The sequence below is a fragment of the Tursiops truncatus genome, chromosome 2, assembly GCF_011762595.2.
Source record: "Tursiops truncatus isolate mTurTru1 chromosome 2, mTurTru1.mat.Y, whole genome shotgun sequence".
In the NCBI taxonomy this organism is placed as follows: Eukaryota; Metazoa; Chordata; class Mammalia; order Artiodactyla; family Delphinidae; genus Tursiops; species Tursiops truncatus.
The window spans coordinates 173,053,769-173,072,179 of NC_047035.1; the positions used below are offsets into that span (position 1 = coordinate 173,053,769).

At 38.0% G+C, this 18,411-nt stretch overlaps 1 protein-coding gene across 12 annotated transcripts in view; it reads left to right on the forward strand.

The window, feature by feature from the left end:
• The window catches only part of ARHGAP12 (Rho GTPase activating protein 12), a 109,771-nt gene that overhangs the window by 69,877 nt on the left and 21,483 nt on the right, over positions 1–18,411 (forward strand). For 7 of the 12 annotated variants that reach the window (XM_033852513.2, XM_073801729.1, XM_033852505.2 and 4 more), the window contains 4 exons: positions 4,260–4,385; positions 7,867–7,941; positions 8,271–8,285; positions 15,391–15,452. In XM_033852513.2, the coding sequence (XP_033708404.1) occupies positions 4,260–4,385; positions 7,867–7,941; positions 8,271–8,285; positions 15,391–15,452 (278 nt within the window). The remainder of the gene's footprint in view (positions 1–4,259; positions 4,386–7,866; positions 7,942–8,270; positions 8,286–15,390; positions 15,453–18,411) is intronic. The other 5 variants (XM_033852507.2, XM_033852510.2, XM_033852508.2 and 2 more) reach the window with 3 other exon arrangements.

Here is an 18,411-nt window from a genome sequence, read left to right on the forward strand (position 1 = left end):
AGATATATTACTAGCAGTCTTGTTCTCAAAGAATTACTATAGGAAGTCCTTAAAACAGAAGAGAAATGATAAATGAAGATAACTTGGAACATTATGAATGAAGAAAGTACAATGGGAAGCGTGAATATCTGAGGAGAGTTTTAAAAATTATGTTTGACCTTTAAAGCAAAAATTATAACATTTCTGAAGAAGTACTCATTGTAGGCGGAGATGATATTTAAAACAACTATATCACAGAGAGGGGAGAGTACTATGATGTAATTGTTGGTAAGGTTTCCACATTTCACTTGAAATAGTAAAATGCTGATATTGGTAGACTGAGAGAAATTAAGTATGTACATTGTAATCCCTAGAGCAAGCACTAAAAAACCGTAACAAGAGATAGACTCAAGAAACTACAGGTAAATTAAACTATAATAGTAAAAACTCCTCAGGGTGGTCCACAGGAAGGCCAGAAAGGAGAAACAGGAATGATAAACAGAACAGAAAACAAATAAAATAGACTTAAATCCTAACATATAAATAATTACATTAAGTGTAAATGGTTTAAACACAGCTGTTAAGAGATTCTCAGAAATGACAAAAAACCATGACCCAACTATATGTTTCTACAAAAAGATCACTTCACATGTAATGATATATTACATCATGCTAAAGGTTATTTATCATATAATCAACAGTAAATCTCATACTTCATGGTGCGATTACAGAAGCTATGCCAATAGAGTTAGGACCTAGACTGTAACTTTCCCATCAGTGTTTCTATTCAACAATAAAATAAGAAAAAAAAAATGAATTGAAAGATTCAGTTCTTTTGATTATTAGAAAATCAGGAGATTCGGCAAACTGAAGAGTGATGATATTAAAATCAACCTAAAAAGCACCCATGTCTCTAATAAAAAGTCAATTTGAAAATGTGATAGGAATAAAGATCTTTTTTACATTAGAAGCAGCAGCAACACTAAGAAGAGTCATAACTAAGAATACGCCTGCAGAAGGTTTGGTTTGTAAGATCTTAATGAAGAAAATTTCAGAGCAGAATTGAGGGACATAAAAGTTGACCTGAAATGGTGCAATACACCATTATGACCTTGGGTTGGGACACTTAATTTTATAAATGTCCCCATTGATCAGTAAGTTCACTGTATTTCCATTTCCTGTCGCCGTCCCTACTTTTTTTTTGTCTTGAACTGATGGTAAATTTTATTTGCAAACAAAGGTCTATGAAGAACCAAAATGTTCCTGAGTAGGGAGAATCTGGGGGTAGGGATGGGGTTCCTGCTGTAGTGATTAAGTTGTGGGCACATGTGTAGAGAAATAGACCAGCAGAACAGAATAGGAATCTCAGATGCGGCATCACAAATTAACAGATAAAGCGTGGGCTGTGCAATAAATTTTGGGAAGATTATTGGTTATTCACATGAAGAAATGAAATAAACATAGATCTTGACTTCACACCTAGTAATTAATTCCAGGTAGATGACAGTTGTCAACGTAATAAGCAAAACTTTAATAGCTAAAGAATATGTCAAAGAATATCTTTGACTTCAGAATGGGAAGGATTTCTTAAACAAGACTATATAAGGAAAAATTATAAAGGGAAAGATGGACAGATACAACTACATAAAATTCAACAGAACACCTTTTGATACAAAAGATACCATACACAAAAGGCAAGAGATGAGCTTCAGACACGGAAAAGCTACATTCAACTCACGTAGCTTACGAAGCCTTAGAAGCCTAAATATATAAAGAGCCTCTTGGTTCTTTCTGTACACACTAGTGAGAGAGAGAACCCAGTCAAAAACAGGCAAAGTATATGACTAAGCAATACAGAGAAGAGGAGATTCATGAAATAAGTATATGAAAAGATGTTCAAATTTATAAGTAATCAGAGAATGCAAAAGAGATAACATTTCACTCTTCTTATAGAATTTTAAAAATGTGTGCACGTGTGCATACATTTATTTTTTATACACAAATGCATATAAGTTCAACAGTACCAAGTAGGGCAGTCCAAAGTATTATGTTCTGCCGGTAGAAGTGTAATTAGTACTACCACCTCGGACATGTCCATTTACAACAGAATGGTTAAATCGTGGTATCTGCATGTAATGTAGTGTTACACAGAAGTGAAACACAAATGAGCTAGAGCTGCACACTCACCGATAGGGATGCAGGCTTTTTTGTTTTAATAAAAACACGTTGAGTGAAAAAGCAAGTTGAAGATTGATGCATGTGATATTCCACTTTTATAATATCTAAAAGCTTACAGGTACTGTGTATTTACAGACACATACATATGTACTGGAGTGTAAAGTGCGTGAGAATGGTGAGCACTGAACTATATGGTACTGTCAGGGAGGGAGGGAGAGGAATGGAATCTGGAAGATGTCTTCAGAGGACTCTAGTATTTTTTTTCTTTAAAAAAAAAAGGTACCTGTTTTATGTTAGATGTGCTGGAGCTTGTGGTGGGTTTTTTATTATAGTCGCTGTTCTTTTGTATGTTTGAAATAATTCAAATAAAATTGCAATTAAAATTCTTAAAAGAAAAAAGTGTTCTAAAAAGATTTCTAAAATGTTGTTTTAGCCATCTTGTTTAACTACACGTGTGTGTGTGTGTACTTTAGCTGTGGTGTCATCTTATTTTTCTTTTCTCTGATTATGTGACACTTTATTTTTGTCTTCTGTCTACACTAGATTTTATATGACATTTTATTGGTGCTTTAATCAACATACTGTTGCCTAATAAAATTACCAGCACCTTTTAAATTGTGAATATTACCCAGTTTAATTTTACATTATTTTTCTTGCCCCTTGGAAAGGATTTCTAAACAACTGTAGTTATAAAGCTCAACAGCTAGGGTAGGTATCCATTAAAGTCCATACACAAGCTTCCACGCATCTGCACATTTTAATTATTGCTAATGATGATTGTCTGGAAGGAGCTCTGCTTAATAACTCGGTCTCTCTTCACTTAGTGACTTATGGCACAGAATTTTTGGGGGGGAAGCCTTTAAGCTTCGTCTTTGTTCATTCTAGAAGTGATCCCTTTGTTAACTTCTGTGACAGATTTTACGATGGCGGTTTATTAAGCAGCAGTGAATGAAAAACATACACCCACATATGCTTGCCCGGCTTTGTTAAGTTTTTAATGTAAAAAACGAAGTAACAGCTTTGGAAACAGTTTGGGGGACCTGTCTGGACTCATTTTGGAAAGTGAAGAAATGGCATATTATGGAGAAAGATGTTGGAAGGTTTTTAAATTTTAAAAACAATATAAATAATATATTACTGAGATTTAGTAGTGTAACATATAATAAGACATTTCACTGAAATTACGAGTCATTAAAATTTAAGATTTACTGGGCTTTTTAGAGAAGTAGATATTAGGTATCCTTTGGTTTCAGGAGCCCTTAAAAAGCAGGTGAATTTTCTTCTGTCATTTTATTATAATTTATTATTTATAATTTATTAAAACTGCCTGTATAAAACAGCATAACTCTTAAACCTCGCATTTCTCAAATGTTTATGCCTGGTGGTCTACTTGACATTTCAGACACTCACAAGACCTAATACCTTATTGATAATGTGTTCTTAATTTTATATTTCATTTTCAGTTGGTAGTTATTACTTAGCCTTTGTACACAACTGATATGTTCAGGATTGGTGTTTGGAAGGAGTACCGTCTCTGCCTTTTGACTCGGTTATGTTTCACCACTTCAGAGAAACAAATAATAGTGTGTTTGGCCTATATGTGGAAAGTAAAAGTAAAAACAAAAACTCCTTTAAATGTGAGAATACTGTTGTATATGAAAGCATCTTTCAAAAAACCTATACCACAAATTGAATTCATGTGGATTTTCGAAGTAGAAGGAACCTTAAAAAATTAATTTGTCCAGTGACCTCATTTTATAAATTATAACTACTAATATTTATTGAGAACCTATCAGGGCTACATCTGGCACTTTTTATACTGTTTAATCCTTAGAACCCTATTTGCATTATATCTGTTTTATAGTTGATGAAACGTAGCCTTGTGGAGATTAAGTGTTTTGCCAAAGATAACATTAACTTGGTCTCTCCAGTACCCAAATCTGTGATCTTCTTGATAGTGTCACAGTGCTGGTCAAAGATGAGAGAACTCAGGTTAGTGTCACGTGGTGGATTTTGCCTAACACCATGTGTCACTCGGAGCCAGCATGTTTAGATTCCACTTTTGTTTCTATTATTTATGAGGTATAATTTGTTTTCTTTAGTATAATGCCTCATCTCAGCAGCAAAGAGAAATTATTAAAAGTAGGAGTCTGGACAGGCGGCTGCAGGAACCAATAGTGCTGACAAAGTGGAGACATAGCACCATTGTGCTGGACGCCAATGACAAGGTAGGACCTTCCGAGAACATCTGCTGCGAACTTCGCCAAGTTCTTTATGCTGTATTTTCTCCTCAGCTGAACCTCATACCTTGGTGATGACTGGTTTATCGTATGTCATATCAGTTAGTCCTGGAGTGGGGTTTGGTATTGAAGTTTTTTGATTTTTGCACAGTGGACTGACTTACAGGTGGCATAACGATGTGTTCCATGATACATTTGGGCCTAGTAGGTGACAGGTTTTTTTTCATAATCTCTTTTTAAAGTCACATATCCGTTATTGTTTGTCTTCAGTCTCTAGGAGGTTTAACGGTAAAGACGTTTAACTAACTTTCCCATCCCAGGGAAGATTGGAACCCTGCTCCTCCTGTTTCCCTAAGTGCTATTTGCACAAGTGCTTCTGAGAAGTCATGTTCTCTGTTTCAAATAGGGAATGGATTTTTTTTTTTTTTTTTGCGGTACGCGGGCCTCTCACTGCTGTGGCCTCTCCCGTTGCGGAGCACAGGCTCCGGACGCGCAGGCTCAGCGGCCGTGGCTCACGGGCCCAGCCGCTCCGCGGCATGTGGGATCTTCCCGGACCGGGGCCCGAACCCGTGTCCCCTGCCTCGGCAGGCGGACTCTCAACCACTGCGCCACCAGGGAAGCCCCAGGGAATGGATTTTGATGCAAACATGAGATTGGAAAAGCCATGAAGTTTTGAATTTCCTTGTGAGTTACATCTTTACATTGTGACTTCATTTTGGGGATAGAATAGGAAATTAGTACGAATTTGTAGAACAGCAGACATACTAATGTTAAAATCTGAGGGTGGTGGAAACACCCTAAAGCTAAAATATTGGTCGCTGGGGACTCTGTTATTTTACCACCAGGCTGCTCCTTTGACATAATTAATGTTTCCTGCATTTTTAGGTAGTTAGTGAAAACAGGATGAACTCTCCTGAGGCATATTTCTCTGTGTTTGTATGCTTTCAGTCCTAAATTCCTTTCTAAATTATCTCAGTCAGTCAGTCAGTCAGACAAGTACTTCTGATTTCTATCTGTAAGGATGTGATGTGGTTGAGTGTAGGGGGCATATTAAAGGAATGAAATTTTGGAGTCTTTCTATTGAAGAATGCTTGAAAATATTGGGTTGGCCAAAAAGTTCCTTTGGGTTTTTCATAAGCGCTTGTGGGAAAACCCGAATGAACTTTTTGGCCAACCCAGTATACTAGCATTGAGGTTAACCTGTGTAGGTAAGAGTCCTAGAGATTTTAATAGAAACATTCATTTAACTCCAAGAACCAGATTACAGTTCAGTGTATACAGAAAGCTCCTACTGTATGTAATGAAAGCTCTAGTGTGAAAGCCGTTGTTGAGCCAACTCTACTGCCTCTTCGCACTAGAACAAAAGGGATGGTTATTTTAGTGACGTAGACTTAAAATGTGTTACTCCCTTATAATCTTTCTTGAGATTCATTTTCAGTCTATTATTAGAATAACCTGCATGAAGTTCTTATTATGTATCCTTTTTCATCTAATTGTTTCAGCATGTGATAACGTGATTTTCTTGAGACCAGAACTCTACTTATTTTTGGGGTAGACATGTCTCCCCCCCCCCCACCTTTATAAATGGAGTCATAGGTAGCTACTTCACCAAGTAAACTCTTCTATTTATCATTACACAGTATACACGATTTTAAGATTTGAGATTATAAAAGAGGGACTATACCAGAACAAACTAGCTGACTAATATATGATAAGGGGTGAAATGCGTATAACTTGAAAGGTAATCAGAGAAACCTCATACTATGTAGTGAATGTTGTTATGATGATATGGGTCCTAATTCGGTTGCCAGACAACCTTGGTGGAGCTAGGTGTGTGTGCGTGTGTGTGTGTATATGGATACATCTGTTTGTTTCTGCCTATGTATGATTTTTACCAAAACCTGCTGCTTGTAGACATTAAGATGTATTTATATGTGCATATACATTTATAAGTATACATAAACAAATGGGTAAATGTAAAATTGTTTATAGTAATTATAATTGTTGTGTTTACATTATTACTCCATTTGCTATGGTTTTCATTTCTGTAGGACTGATAATGCCATGAAAAATAAGTTGTAATTACCATTCATTTTATTCAATTACTTATTTTATAGTTTATGGGTCATCAAATCTTTCCTCTTTTTCTCAGAGTGTTTTAATATTAGACGCTTTTAGAAGTCAAGAAATTGAAAAGTAAAACATCTGAAGCTGTTAATAAAAATACTTAAATGAAGCTAAACTGATATTTGGACATTAAATGTAATTAATTTTTATAAAGATATATTTGATAATGATTTTAATGTTTTCTCTATTTATAGTGTAGGTCTTGGATTTTAAGGTTGTTACCTTCAGCAGTTTCACTGCTACCTGGTTTCTGTATTTACGAATTGTACAGGATATAAACCTGGAGACTTCTTTCTAAGTGAATGGATTTTATTAATGGTTTTTTGTATTGTGATTTAATACAAATTCCCAGGCTTATCAACAGTACGTTATCCAGTTTCATAAGTATAGTAAAGTAGATGATACAGATGTGAAGATGAATGTCCAAGTAAACTATTTGGTTTTATAGGAAAAATAATAATAGACATTGGCATATGATTTTCCTAATTCTCGTTTCCTGAAATTATTCAGAGCTTCTAGGAGAACAGAGAAAAATGGAGCTTGGTAGATACCATTGGTACCATTGGCTACCAGTGGCTCTTGGTACCAAAAAATGTTTTTTCAGTCTTATCCTCCATGAATAGTTTTACAGATATCTGAGGTAGAAATCACATACCATGTTTTAATATTAACAAAGCAGAATTGCTTTAAAAATGCACATTATTGGTTTGCTCCTATTATATATTCCTGTAGGCTTAGACATTAAAATATTTTTTTTTCCTGGTGAGTTATTAAGCTGTAAATCTGAGGTTTCTTCTTTGCATTTTAAACAATCTTGCTTATTTCTAATAATTGGAAAGTTAGCTATAAATTATATTAAATATTAATAGCAATTTAATTTCTTAATACAAGTTCTCATTCTGGCAGTTGCCAAGTAGTTCCTGTGACTATTCCTTGCCTAATCCTAAATCCTAAACCAGGATTCATACCAAGAGCAAGTTAGTATGGGGACTGTTACATTTTTATCCGTAAGTGTTTGGATTTTACTTATTTTTAAATATGGTTAATTTAAGCTGATGCAACATCATGATTTTAAGGCAACATGCATCATTTCTTTTGAGTAATTCCGTATGCGGTATTTAAATTTACTGTAATTGGTATAAAATATGCCATATTTCGCAAACTTTATGATATCTGTAGTTTTCACATCTGTACCATATTAGTTTCGTAGCTGAATATAGAAGGGAAATAACTAGGAAAAAATTTTTCTTAGCATCCCTTATTAAGCCTTCCCACTGTCAGTAGAGGGAGAAATATAATTATATGAAATAGAGTAACATTTTTCATTACTTATTTCTTGTAGGAATCTCCAACTGCCTCAAAACCCTGCTATCCTGAAAATGAGTCTTCTCCCTCTTCACCAAAGAACCAAGATACAGTTAGTATGATAGCAGCTTATAGATAATATAGTCCAATTACTTCAATCAATTTCAGTAAATTAATTTTCTCTAAGTGTAATGTTTAAAAATACCTCTTGGGCTTCTATTAAATTTCATTAGTCTTTCAAAAAATAATCAGATAATAGGTTTAAATTAAAAATCAGATTTTATTGATTTAAAAATTCCCCCTTTTATGTAAAATATGGTATCTTCGTGATCAACTTGTATACCATATTTGTAAGCAGTGAATTTATGTTTGGCTGTTAAACATAAATATAAAAATCCCTGGAGAATACTGTCAAATTACACTTTACCCTTCCTTCCTCAGGCCAGCAGTCCAAAGGTAAGAATCATTTCCCTCCTTCTTAACGAGCGTTAGATGCCTTCCCGCGCCCCCCCCCCCCCCCCCCCGCTAAGCTGTCAAATGCATTGCCCAGCCTAGGCCAGGTAATATTGGCGATACAGTGACTTCTCTTCAGTTATTCATTTATTTATTTGCTGCCTTGGGTCTTCGTTGCTGCGTGCGGGCTTTCTCTAGTTGTGGTGAGCGGGGGCTACTCTTGGTTGCGGTGCGTGGGCTTCTCACTGCGGTGGCTTCTCTTGTTGTGGAGCACGGGCTCTAGGTGCGTGGGCTTCAGTAGTCGTGGCACGTGGGCTCAGTAGTTGTGGCTTACGAGCTTAGTTGCTCTGCGGCATGTGGGATCTTCCCGGACCAGGGCTCGAACCCGTGTCCCCTGCATTGGCAGGTGGATTCTTAGCCACTGCGCCACCAGGGAAGCCCTTCTCTTCAGTCGTAACTTTGGAGGAATCCTACTTGATCTTGGTGTTTGCAGCGCCCCCGTCCCCAAGTCTAGCCTGTGATTTGCCCCTCCTGCTCTTCCCCTCCAGCGGCTCTTCTTTCATTTTAGAAGGAGGATGCAACTTTGTGACGAGCTCTGCAACACTGCGCCTGTCCCGGGTCCTCATACCCCCTCCTTGCCCCCACTTGCATGTTTTCCTGCAGCCCTGCTACTCTACTCTCTGCAAAGGAGCCTGCTCTTCAGCTCCAGCCCCTTCACGCACTGAAACCCATCTTCCCCGACGTCTTTGCCTGGTCAACTTCTGGTCATTCCTTAGAGCTTGGTTCAGGCTCGGAATTTTCTTCAGATCCTCTAGATTTGGTCAGGTTTCCCTGTGATACTCTTAATAACATTTAATTATATGTTATTTGATTCCATAAAATCGAGTAACTCTTCTCATTTCCTATTTCTTGTAGGAACTTCCAACCCTCAGTTAATGTCTTCCCCACTAGACAAGGAAAAGACTCCTTAGAGCAGGGCCAGCGTAACCCCAGCGCCATAGAGCCGCTGTTCCGTGGGGTTTTGCCAAAAGGAAGAAATGAAACTTTTAAAGCTTTCCAGAAGACAAACTTCTATTGTTACTGCCTTAATTTTAGAAACTGTAATAGACTCTTGTTTATTAGGGCACTTCTGACTTTCTAGAGGCACAGGCTTCTCACAGATGCTGTTTTCCTTGTCTGGCTCTTTTCTCCATCCCCTGAGCAAATCAGGTCTTTTGGTTCCTATCACGTGTTGTCCACCCGTCCTGCTGATATTGCACAGGTGGTTTCCCTGCCTACCGTGGTCCTCAGCCTCTCTGCACCTACAGTTAATCTTGTGCTGACCAGTGGGATGACCCCTTAGGGCCTGCCCACACTAACCTCAGCATAATAGCATCTCTTCTTTTTCTTTGAGCTCTCAAGTCAGTGATGGCATTAATGGTGTGAAAGTTACCTCATGTGCCCCTCAGCTCTCTGCTAAGGGTTTAAACTTTGAAGGGACTCAGAGAGATAGAGAGGGGCTGCTTTCTAATACTTTTTATCTTTTGCATTATTTAACACAGTCCTGGGTGCATGAACATTAAATAAAGATCAAAGTGAACATGATTTTAGCGGTATTGTCAGGATTTCCTGTACGAATGTAAGGTGCTGTTACTGCAGTATTCTTAATCTGTCCATCCATCTAGAAAAGAGGCAGAAACGCTTTTTAACTTATTTTAAATATGGGTAATATGTAACTTCTGAGAAGACCTTTTATAAATTATTTACATTTTGGTAAAAGGGAATTTCTTGGTAATCCTGGAAACATGAGTTTATAAGTGTTCGCATGGGAGTTAAAAGGACGGTTTGCAAATTATTCCCCCTGGCAATTACCCCTTTCACAAGAGTTTGCCAGTCACCTGACTGCCCCAGACTCAGGGTCCCCTCTGGTGGCCACGGCAAGGAACTGCCTCAGCAGGGTTCTGTTTCGTTCTTCATTTACCTTGGGGTGGAAAACAGGAACAGCTCTGTTAATTCTGCTGAGGCTGTTCTGTTTCCCTGTAAGTGTGCAGCGTCCTTCCCCCCAAGACCCAGTCTGGCTCCCCCGGGCTTCTGCTCCCCAGAGTCTCTTCTTTCCTCCTGCAGCCTCTGCTCCCTCTTCTCTTCTTGCCCTGTTTGAATGGAGTCTTTTGCCTGTCTTTCCCACTCTTACCCAGTTAATACAAGCAGATTTCTTTTTTTTGGTTCTTTGTGAGTTAAAATCTGGTTGGTGGTAAGAAAAAGAAACTGACATCGTAATCAGTGTTAGTTACCTCATGGCGTCTTTAAATCTCTGCAGATTTCCTATTGAATCTCTCTTTTTTTATTTTATTTTTTTGTTAAAACCGTATTGAAATATGACTAACATACTACACCGTTCACCCGTTTAAAGTGTACAGTTCATTGGTTTCTAGTATGTTCAGATAAGTGCAACCATCAGGACAGTCATTTTAGAACATTCATCACTTCAAAAAGCAGTACTCGTTGCTGTCACCCCTCTGCTCACATCCCATCAAGCCCTAAGCGACCAGCAATGTGCTTTCTATCTCACTAGGTCTGCCTCTTCTGGACACTCCACATGCGTGGAGTCATAGAACACGTGGTCTTGTTGGACAGGCTTTGTTCACGTAGCATATGATGCTTTCATTCAGTCTCCTCCAATCAAACCACATTAAAATTTCATCCCTTAATCTAAATTTTAAACATGTTCATTTTTTCTTGTCTTATTTCCAGTTTTCAAATGCATTGTTATTTTTCATAGTCACTTCAAGTCCTGTTTTTTTGTTTGTTTGTTTTTTGCGGTACGCGGGCCTCTCACTGTTGCGGCCTCTCCCGTTGCGGAGCACAGGCTCCGGACGCGCAGGCTCAGTGGCCATGGCTCACGGGCCCAGCCGCTCTGCGGCATGTGGGATCCTCCCGGACTGGGGCATGAACCCGTGTCCCCTGCATCGGCAGGCGGACTCTCAACCACTGTTCCACCAGGGAGGCCCTCAAGTCCTTTTTTGAAATAGGTAGTGTATACATTTTTTTAAAATTGATATTTCTCTAAAATATGACTGCCACACGTGGATTAAATAGGAGTTTGTAGGCTGATCTAAGAACCTCGTCTCTGTTTGTCCCAGTGTGCCTATGAGGATATGCATTTTAAAGTTCTCATTTACTGAATACTGAGTACAATTTTAAGTATATAATTTGGAAACTTGAACTTTTGACCTTGTGTTTCCAATTATGGTATTAAAATGCTTTACCCACTTTGGAGAAAAGGGCATTTCAACACGTTCGTTACCAAAAGGGTTTAGTGGACAAATCGGCTAATTTTTTTTCATTGAATATTACTATTCTAAAGCCTTTTTTAAAAACATGATTTTAACAATTTTTTATAACACTGGTTCTTTAAACATTTTTTTTAATCGAGGTGAAATCCACATAACATAAAATTAGCCATTAACCACTTTAAAGTATATAGTTCAGTGGCTTTAGTGTATTTAAAATGTGTGTAGCTGTCACTCCTGCCCAGTTTCAGGACACTTTCATCCCCTCAGAGGGAGCCCCCTACCATTAAGCAGTCACTGCCCCTTTCCCCACCTCTCCTCCCCTCTGCATGGCAGCCTCTAGTTTGAAGGTCTGCATGGATCTACCTTCTCTGGAAGTTCTGTCACACTGGTTCTTTTTCAGCATATCACAGGGCAAGGTTACTTACTCTGTAGAGAAAGAATCTTTTTATTACATGATTATAACATGATTAACTGAAGATAAAGATTTTAATGGGAGGTATTGATTTTGATATATAATAATTATTGGCCAAAACTGGGAAATGCTTATCTTACTAAATGAATGTAAAATCGATTAGAAATTCTGGAGCCTGCAAAGTGATTATGAACCTGTGGAAGTTTTCCCAGATTACTCAATAGAACTGACATTTTATTGTTTTCTTGCCTTAATTAGGATAGGACAATCTTACTACAATATTTTTGGTTAAAATGTAACCATGTTTTGCCAGTTCATATTAAAACATTCCTGCTTATTTTCAACACGAAGTTTCCCTTAGAGTATCGACATATTTAGACTAAGAAATATTCATGTGTGAGTATGGGCAGTTTTTAAAGGACTTAACAAGGTATTTTTATGAAGTTATTTTAGTAAGCTACACAAAAACGTTGGTTGACTTTGAATCATGTTAAGTAGAGAAGAGTACACCAAACAGTATGAAATGGTAATCTGCCTAAATTCCGCCCTGAAATCTGCACCTGTATCTGGCTGCTTGTCACTTTTATGTCAAATTCAGAACTTCAGTGTTTGAAAGTTAAAGCTTTATTTTCTCCATCACTGACCTTCTCTTACATTTCTTGGTAGTGTGATAGCACGGCTGCTTTGTTGGTTAATTACTTCAACACACATGTGTTGAGCCCCGGCACCACGCTAGCCGCTGTGCTGGGCGCTGTCATACGTGGTGAGCACAGCAGATGTGGTCCCGACGGACAGCCTGACAGTAGGTGGCGAATAAGTAATACGTAATTGTGCTTTGCATTAGGTGCGACGAAGGAAACAACCTGGGGGCTGTCGTCAGTCATTGGAGGGCAGAGGAGCTCCTACCGCAGGGGTCAGGGACGGCTCCTCTAAAGCTTGTCGTTGCAGCTGAGGGCCCCCAGCCACCCAGCTGCTCAAGCTTGGGAGTCCCCCCGATCTTGCCTCTTACCTCCCGTCCTGTCCCCGTCAGTCCTGCCTTCCGAGTCGCTCTCACGTGTGGCCCCTCTTCACCCTCTCAGGCCTCTCCCTGGGCCAGGCCGTCAGCACCTCTTGCATTGATAGGAGTTATCAGAACACTGTTCCGGTGGCACTGCGTCCCCTGCTCCCGCCTTGTCGTTCCGCTGCCCCCCCCCTCTTGCTGCTGCTCTGCTGCGCCCCGTACGCTGAGGGAACCTAAGCCTCGTAGGGATGATGCGCTTCCAGCTTCTGTGCCTTCGCCTGTCCGTCGCTTCTGTGTGGCCGACTCCTGTTGCTCGCTCCTGGGTCAGGGTCTCTCCTGGGTCAGGGTCTCCGGGAAGCTTCTCTTCCTCCCTGCTCCCCTCTCAGGTGGAGTTAGGTATGCCTTCCTCAGAGCACTTGGACTTTGCACACCGCGTGGTAATGGTCATTGTATTGGTACGTTTGGGACGTGGCACGTTTTGTTCTTATTTTATGTTCACGTTAGAGTGCTTACCGCTTAGAGCAGTAGTGCTTGGGTCTTGGTCCCTGTGAGAATTTCATGGGAGCTCTGGGCCTTTCCCTTGAGTGGTGCATGTACACGCACGATTATGTGCGGTGTTGGTCCAGCCACGACTCAGGTAAGAATCCCTGATCCAGAGCGTCTCTTTCCCCCGTAGGCTTTGGCCGTCTGTCACTGCTGCTGTCCCTTCCATTTTTCTTCCTGTTTTGATGCTGGCATTTCCTTCCTGTCTCTGCTTTTTCACCCTGCATAGTTCCAGCTTTGGTGTTTTTTAATAGGCTGTTCCCACCTCCGCCCTTCCAGTTCCTGTGCTCCCATCACCAGCGCCCATCCTCTCAGATTAATGTTACTTAGTTCCTGGATCATTGAAAGTTTTTCTTTCCCTCCCTGCTTCTGATGGTAAATTGGGAAAGTTCTTACTTAACATACTGTGCATACTTACCACCGTGTAATTGATATTTTTATTGAGAGGCAACAGAGAGCTCTTATGAAATGTATCAGACTTGCATATCTAAGGAGATCCAACCTATGCTTTGTGAAAAAATTACAGTAATATGGATATTTCCCAAGTTCCCAGTATAACAAAAGTGAATAACATAATAGTTTGTCAGCTTTGTCTATAGATGTGAGTTATTATCAGACCAGGCAGAACTTTCAGACATTATCTTTTAGACATTAGTGAGAAAATAATGCTATGTTTATCTCTCATACAAGAAAGAGGTTTTTTTCTAATTAAAGTACATTGAGAGAATAGCTGAGGTAAATAGTTAGAAATAAATTCTGAATTGAGACTGTTTTTTCCTGTGTGTGTGTGTATTGTGTGTGTGTGTGTTTTAACTGAAGGAAAATTGGCTGCTTGGTCGTTTTCAGACAATGCTCACTAACGGATGATTGCTGTGGGCACAAACGCATTTTGATTAAATTCATTTGACTATAGAAGGCTAGAGCAATGAGAAAGTGCTTCTTCAGTTCCACCTGGAAGAATTTTAAGATAACATTTAACTCGAGCACAGTGACTTTTGCCTTCCTAGGGTTTGATGATAAAGCTGTGTTGCTGTTTTTTACATCAGCTGACTAATAGATCTAGTTTGTCCAGAGCTCAATTTGCCATCTGATAATATGTTTAATGAAGCAACATATTGAATTCTTTATGCCACATTAAGGCCAGTTCTATGCATAGTGCCACTTACTTTTAAGTAATTTATTAAATACAGTCACTGCGTTTGTTCTACCTACTTATTTTCACATTCTGACAAAGTAGGTTAGTATCTTAAATAATTTCCCGACTACACTGTTCTAAAATGACAGCAAAGTAAACGGTTCCTCTTTTGTGGTATTTATAGCATCGTATCACTTGGTTTGAACAGGAAGTCATAAATCATTTTTCCAGTGCTGATTTGTAGCGTTCATGTGGAAATTTAATTTGATTTTACCTTATGGCTGCTATTCCTTGAGAAGACCAAGTGTTTTTTTGTTTTTGTTTTTCCCGGTACGCGGGCCTCTCACTGTTGCGGCCTCTCCCGTTGCGGAGCACAGGCTCTGGACGCACAGGCTCAGCGGCCATGGCTCACGGGCCCAGCCGCTCCGCGGCATGTGGGATCCTGCCAGACCGGGGCACGAACCCGTGTCCCCTGCATCGGCAGGCGGACTCCCAACCACTGTGCCACCAGGGAAGCCCAGACCAAGTGTTTAATTACAAAAATAACTGAAAAACTTTACGGAAGTATTAGGAAATTATATTCTTAAGGTAGTCTAGAACTAACCGTATTACACACTGACTGATCTTTTCTTTTAAGCTAATATTTAGAGCACCAGATCATTTTGATTCAGTCCTATGTAAGAATTTGGACTTCACTGTCTGTGTGAATGATCTATAAACAGTAATACCTCTGTTCCGTATCATAGGGTCAAGAGAAATACGGATTATTAAATGTAACAAAGATTACTGAAAACGGGAAAAAGGTTCGGTAAGTACACAGATCATTAATGTTCTCACATGTTTCATCTGATCGATATAAATAAAAACTGAATATAATTATATTCTAGTAGAAGTGATTAACAGGTTCAAAGAATTTCAAATGTGTTTTCTGATATGATGGATATAAGAGTGTCAGGAAGTAGAGGAAAATTTTTCTTTGTCTTGACCTATTTCTAAAGGTGAGATTAAATTCGGAGGTGATAAGGCGGAGGATTCTGAGCAGGCATTCGCTTTATTAAAATTTTTTTCAATAAGTAATAAATGCACATGGCAAAACACAAACATACACAAAACATGTGGTCAGAAGTCAGTGACCAGCCATCAGTTTCCCTCCCCAGAGGTAACCAGTTATGTCTAGTGAGGTGTACTGTCTTCCTCCAGAGATAGAAAATAGATACATTTACATATGCATAGATTAACTTTTTTAACACAGTCTTTTAACAGTTTATCTTGGAGATGGTGCATTTCATTGCATGTACAGCTGACACATAGTTTTTAACTGCTGCATAGTGGTATGTTGTATGGCTGCATCATAGTTTATTTAACTGTTATTTATTTGCAAGTGTGTCTATTGGTAGACATTTAGGATGTTTCCATTTTTTGCTATTACAAACAGTATTACCCTCAGTGTCTTGCACGGTTCATTTTGCAAGTATGTAGATATGCCTGTAGAACATATTTTATGCAAGTGGAATTGCTAGGCCATATGCAGTTGGACATTTTCATACAATTCCAAATTGTGCCCTAAGGCCCTCAGTCAGTTCCAACCTCAGGAGCCTTGGATTTCTCCATGCCTTTGCCCATTCAGTACGTTGTCAAACTCTTTGATCTTTGCTAATAGAGATTTGAGAGAAAATGGTGTTTTTACTTGCGTTCCTTTTTAGTGGGGTAGAGTACCACAAGCCATTTATATTTCTTTTTTGTTGTTGTCCTCGAATTATCAGTTTATACCCTTTGTCTCTTTTTCTGTTGGGTTGTTGGTTTTTTTTGGTTAATAAATTAAGGAAATTAACTCTTTGTAAGGTAAGTTCCATTTTCCCCAGTTTTAAAAAACCACTGAAATGCTAGGGTTTTATAGCCAAAGTGAGATCAGTCTGTTGTTTAAGAAAGAGTTTAAAATTTACATGTAGTTGAGTTTTTTAGATTTGCTTTAATTGAACTTTGTCAGATTTTGGTACTTGGAAGTTTTTCTTTTAAGTGCTTTGAAATAGCTTTACAAATACTGCAATTACCTGTTCCTGAAGCTGTTCCTTGGTAGAAGTCATGTGAATTGGATCTTTTTTTCTTTTCTCCCTTTTGGGCATATGTAGTGCAGGTAGGTCTTTGGCCACTTTCCCTGTTTTCATTGCTGTCATTTTTCCTGTGATAATTAGTTTTTTAGATTTTCTACTTACTTTGGAATGCTTTTTGGAATACTTCTCCTAAGAATATCATCCATTTCATTATATTCAAATTTATTTATATAGAGCTGAGCACAGTGGTATTTTAATTTCCTGTATTTTAGTGTTTATCAAACATTTTGTTCTGAGGACCTCTTTAAACTCTTAAAAATTATTGGTTAGTGCAAAGAACTTTTGTCTATATAGTTTATCTAGAATTATTTACTGTAAAAAATTAAAACTGAGAAATTTTAAGAACGTCTATTAACTCTTTTAAAACTAATAACCTGTTACATGTTAACATGAATAACATCTTTTATGAAGAAAACCCCCTGTATTTTCTCATGCCGAAAACTTCCATGAGAAGCGTGGCATTGTTTTATGTTTTCAGAAATCTTTACTATTTGGCTTAATGGAAGACACCTGGATTCTCATCTCTGCTTGCAGTCAGTCTGTTGCAACATATTATTTTGGTTGAAGTATATAAAGAAAATGCTCCTTTACATAGATAAAGTTGGAAAAGGGAGGAATATTTTAATAGCCTTCTCAGATAATTGTGCGTATTTTTCTGCTACACCAAAACGCCAAAAATGTTAGTTGCAATGAAGATTCTGAAAAACTGTCCTTGAACTTTCAGTACTCAGTTACATTAAAGTCCATGGGCCTGTGTTGCATTGTGAATGAATCTTTACCTATGCATAATTTTGTAGCATCTTGTAGGTCATTTGGAAAATACTGGTTTACTAAGTTTGCCGATTTTTCAAATGTTGGCACATTTTATTTTACAATATCAAAGAATCATAAATCAGTAATATCATCATCAAAGTCACTAAGTTTTAGAATATTGTCAGCCTCACAGTGGCAGATGTGCCAAGTTTTCCAGAATTCTGCTTTCTGTTTGAAAGCTTTGTTATTGTGAACATATACTATCATTTATTTTCCTTGAAATGAAAGGCTCACTTCATTTATTTTTGAGATAATGTCTACCTGCCAAGTAGTCAAATCTAAATAATCAGTGTATCCGTCAGTTGTTTGTTCAGGAAAAAATTGATTCCATGAAAAAGGTGTGACTAATTCTACCTGCAACTCAATATTTGGATACTGTCATTCATTCAGTATCCAAATATTCAATATTTGTTCTGAGATACACATTCTACATTTTTTTTTATTTTGAAAATTAAACTCAAAAAGTTTATTTAAAGTGGAAATACATATATATATATTTTAAAGTGGGAATATAGTTTAGCATTTTTCAGCATAGAGAAGTTAGATATTATCTAAAGAAATATAAGATGGAATATAAAATAAATTTACCAATGAAAATAAATCCTTCCAAAATATCTTGAGGTCCACACAAAACAAAATAATAAAATAAAGTGAAAATATAATAAAATGATGACAGAACAGGTACCAAACGTATGTGTCGTATCAGTATAAATAAATGTAAATGCACTATATTCATCCGTTGAAAGAAAAAGGTGCTCAGACTGGAACACAAAGCAAAACCCAGTTCAATATTACATACAAAAGAGACATCTGAAAAACGATTCAGAAAAGTTAAAACAAATA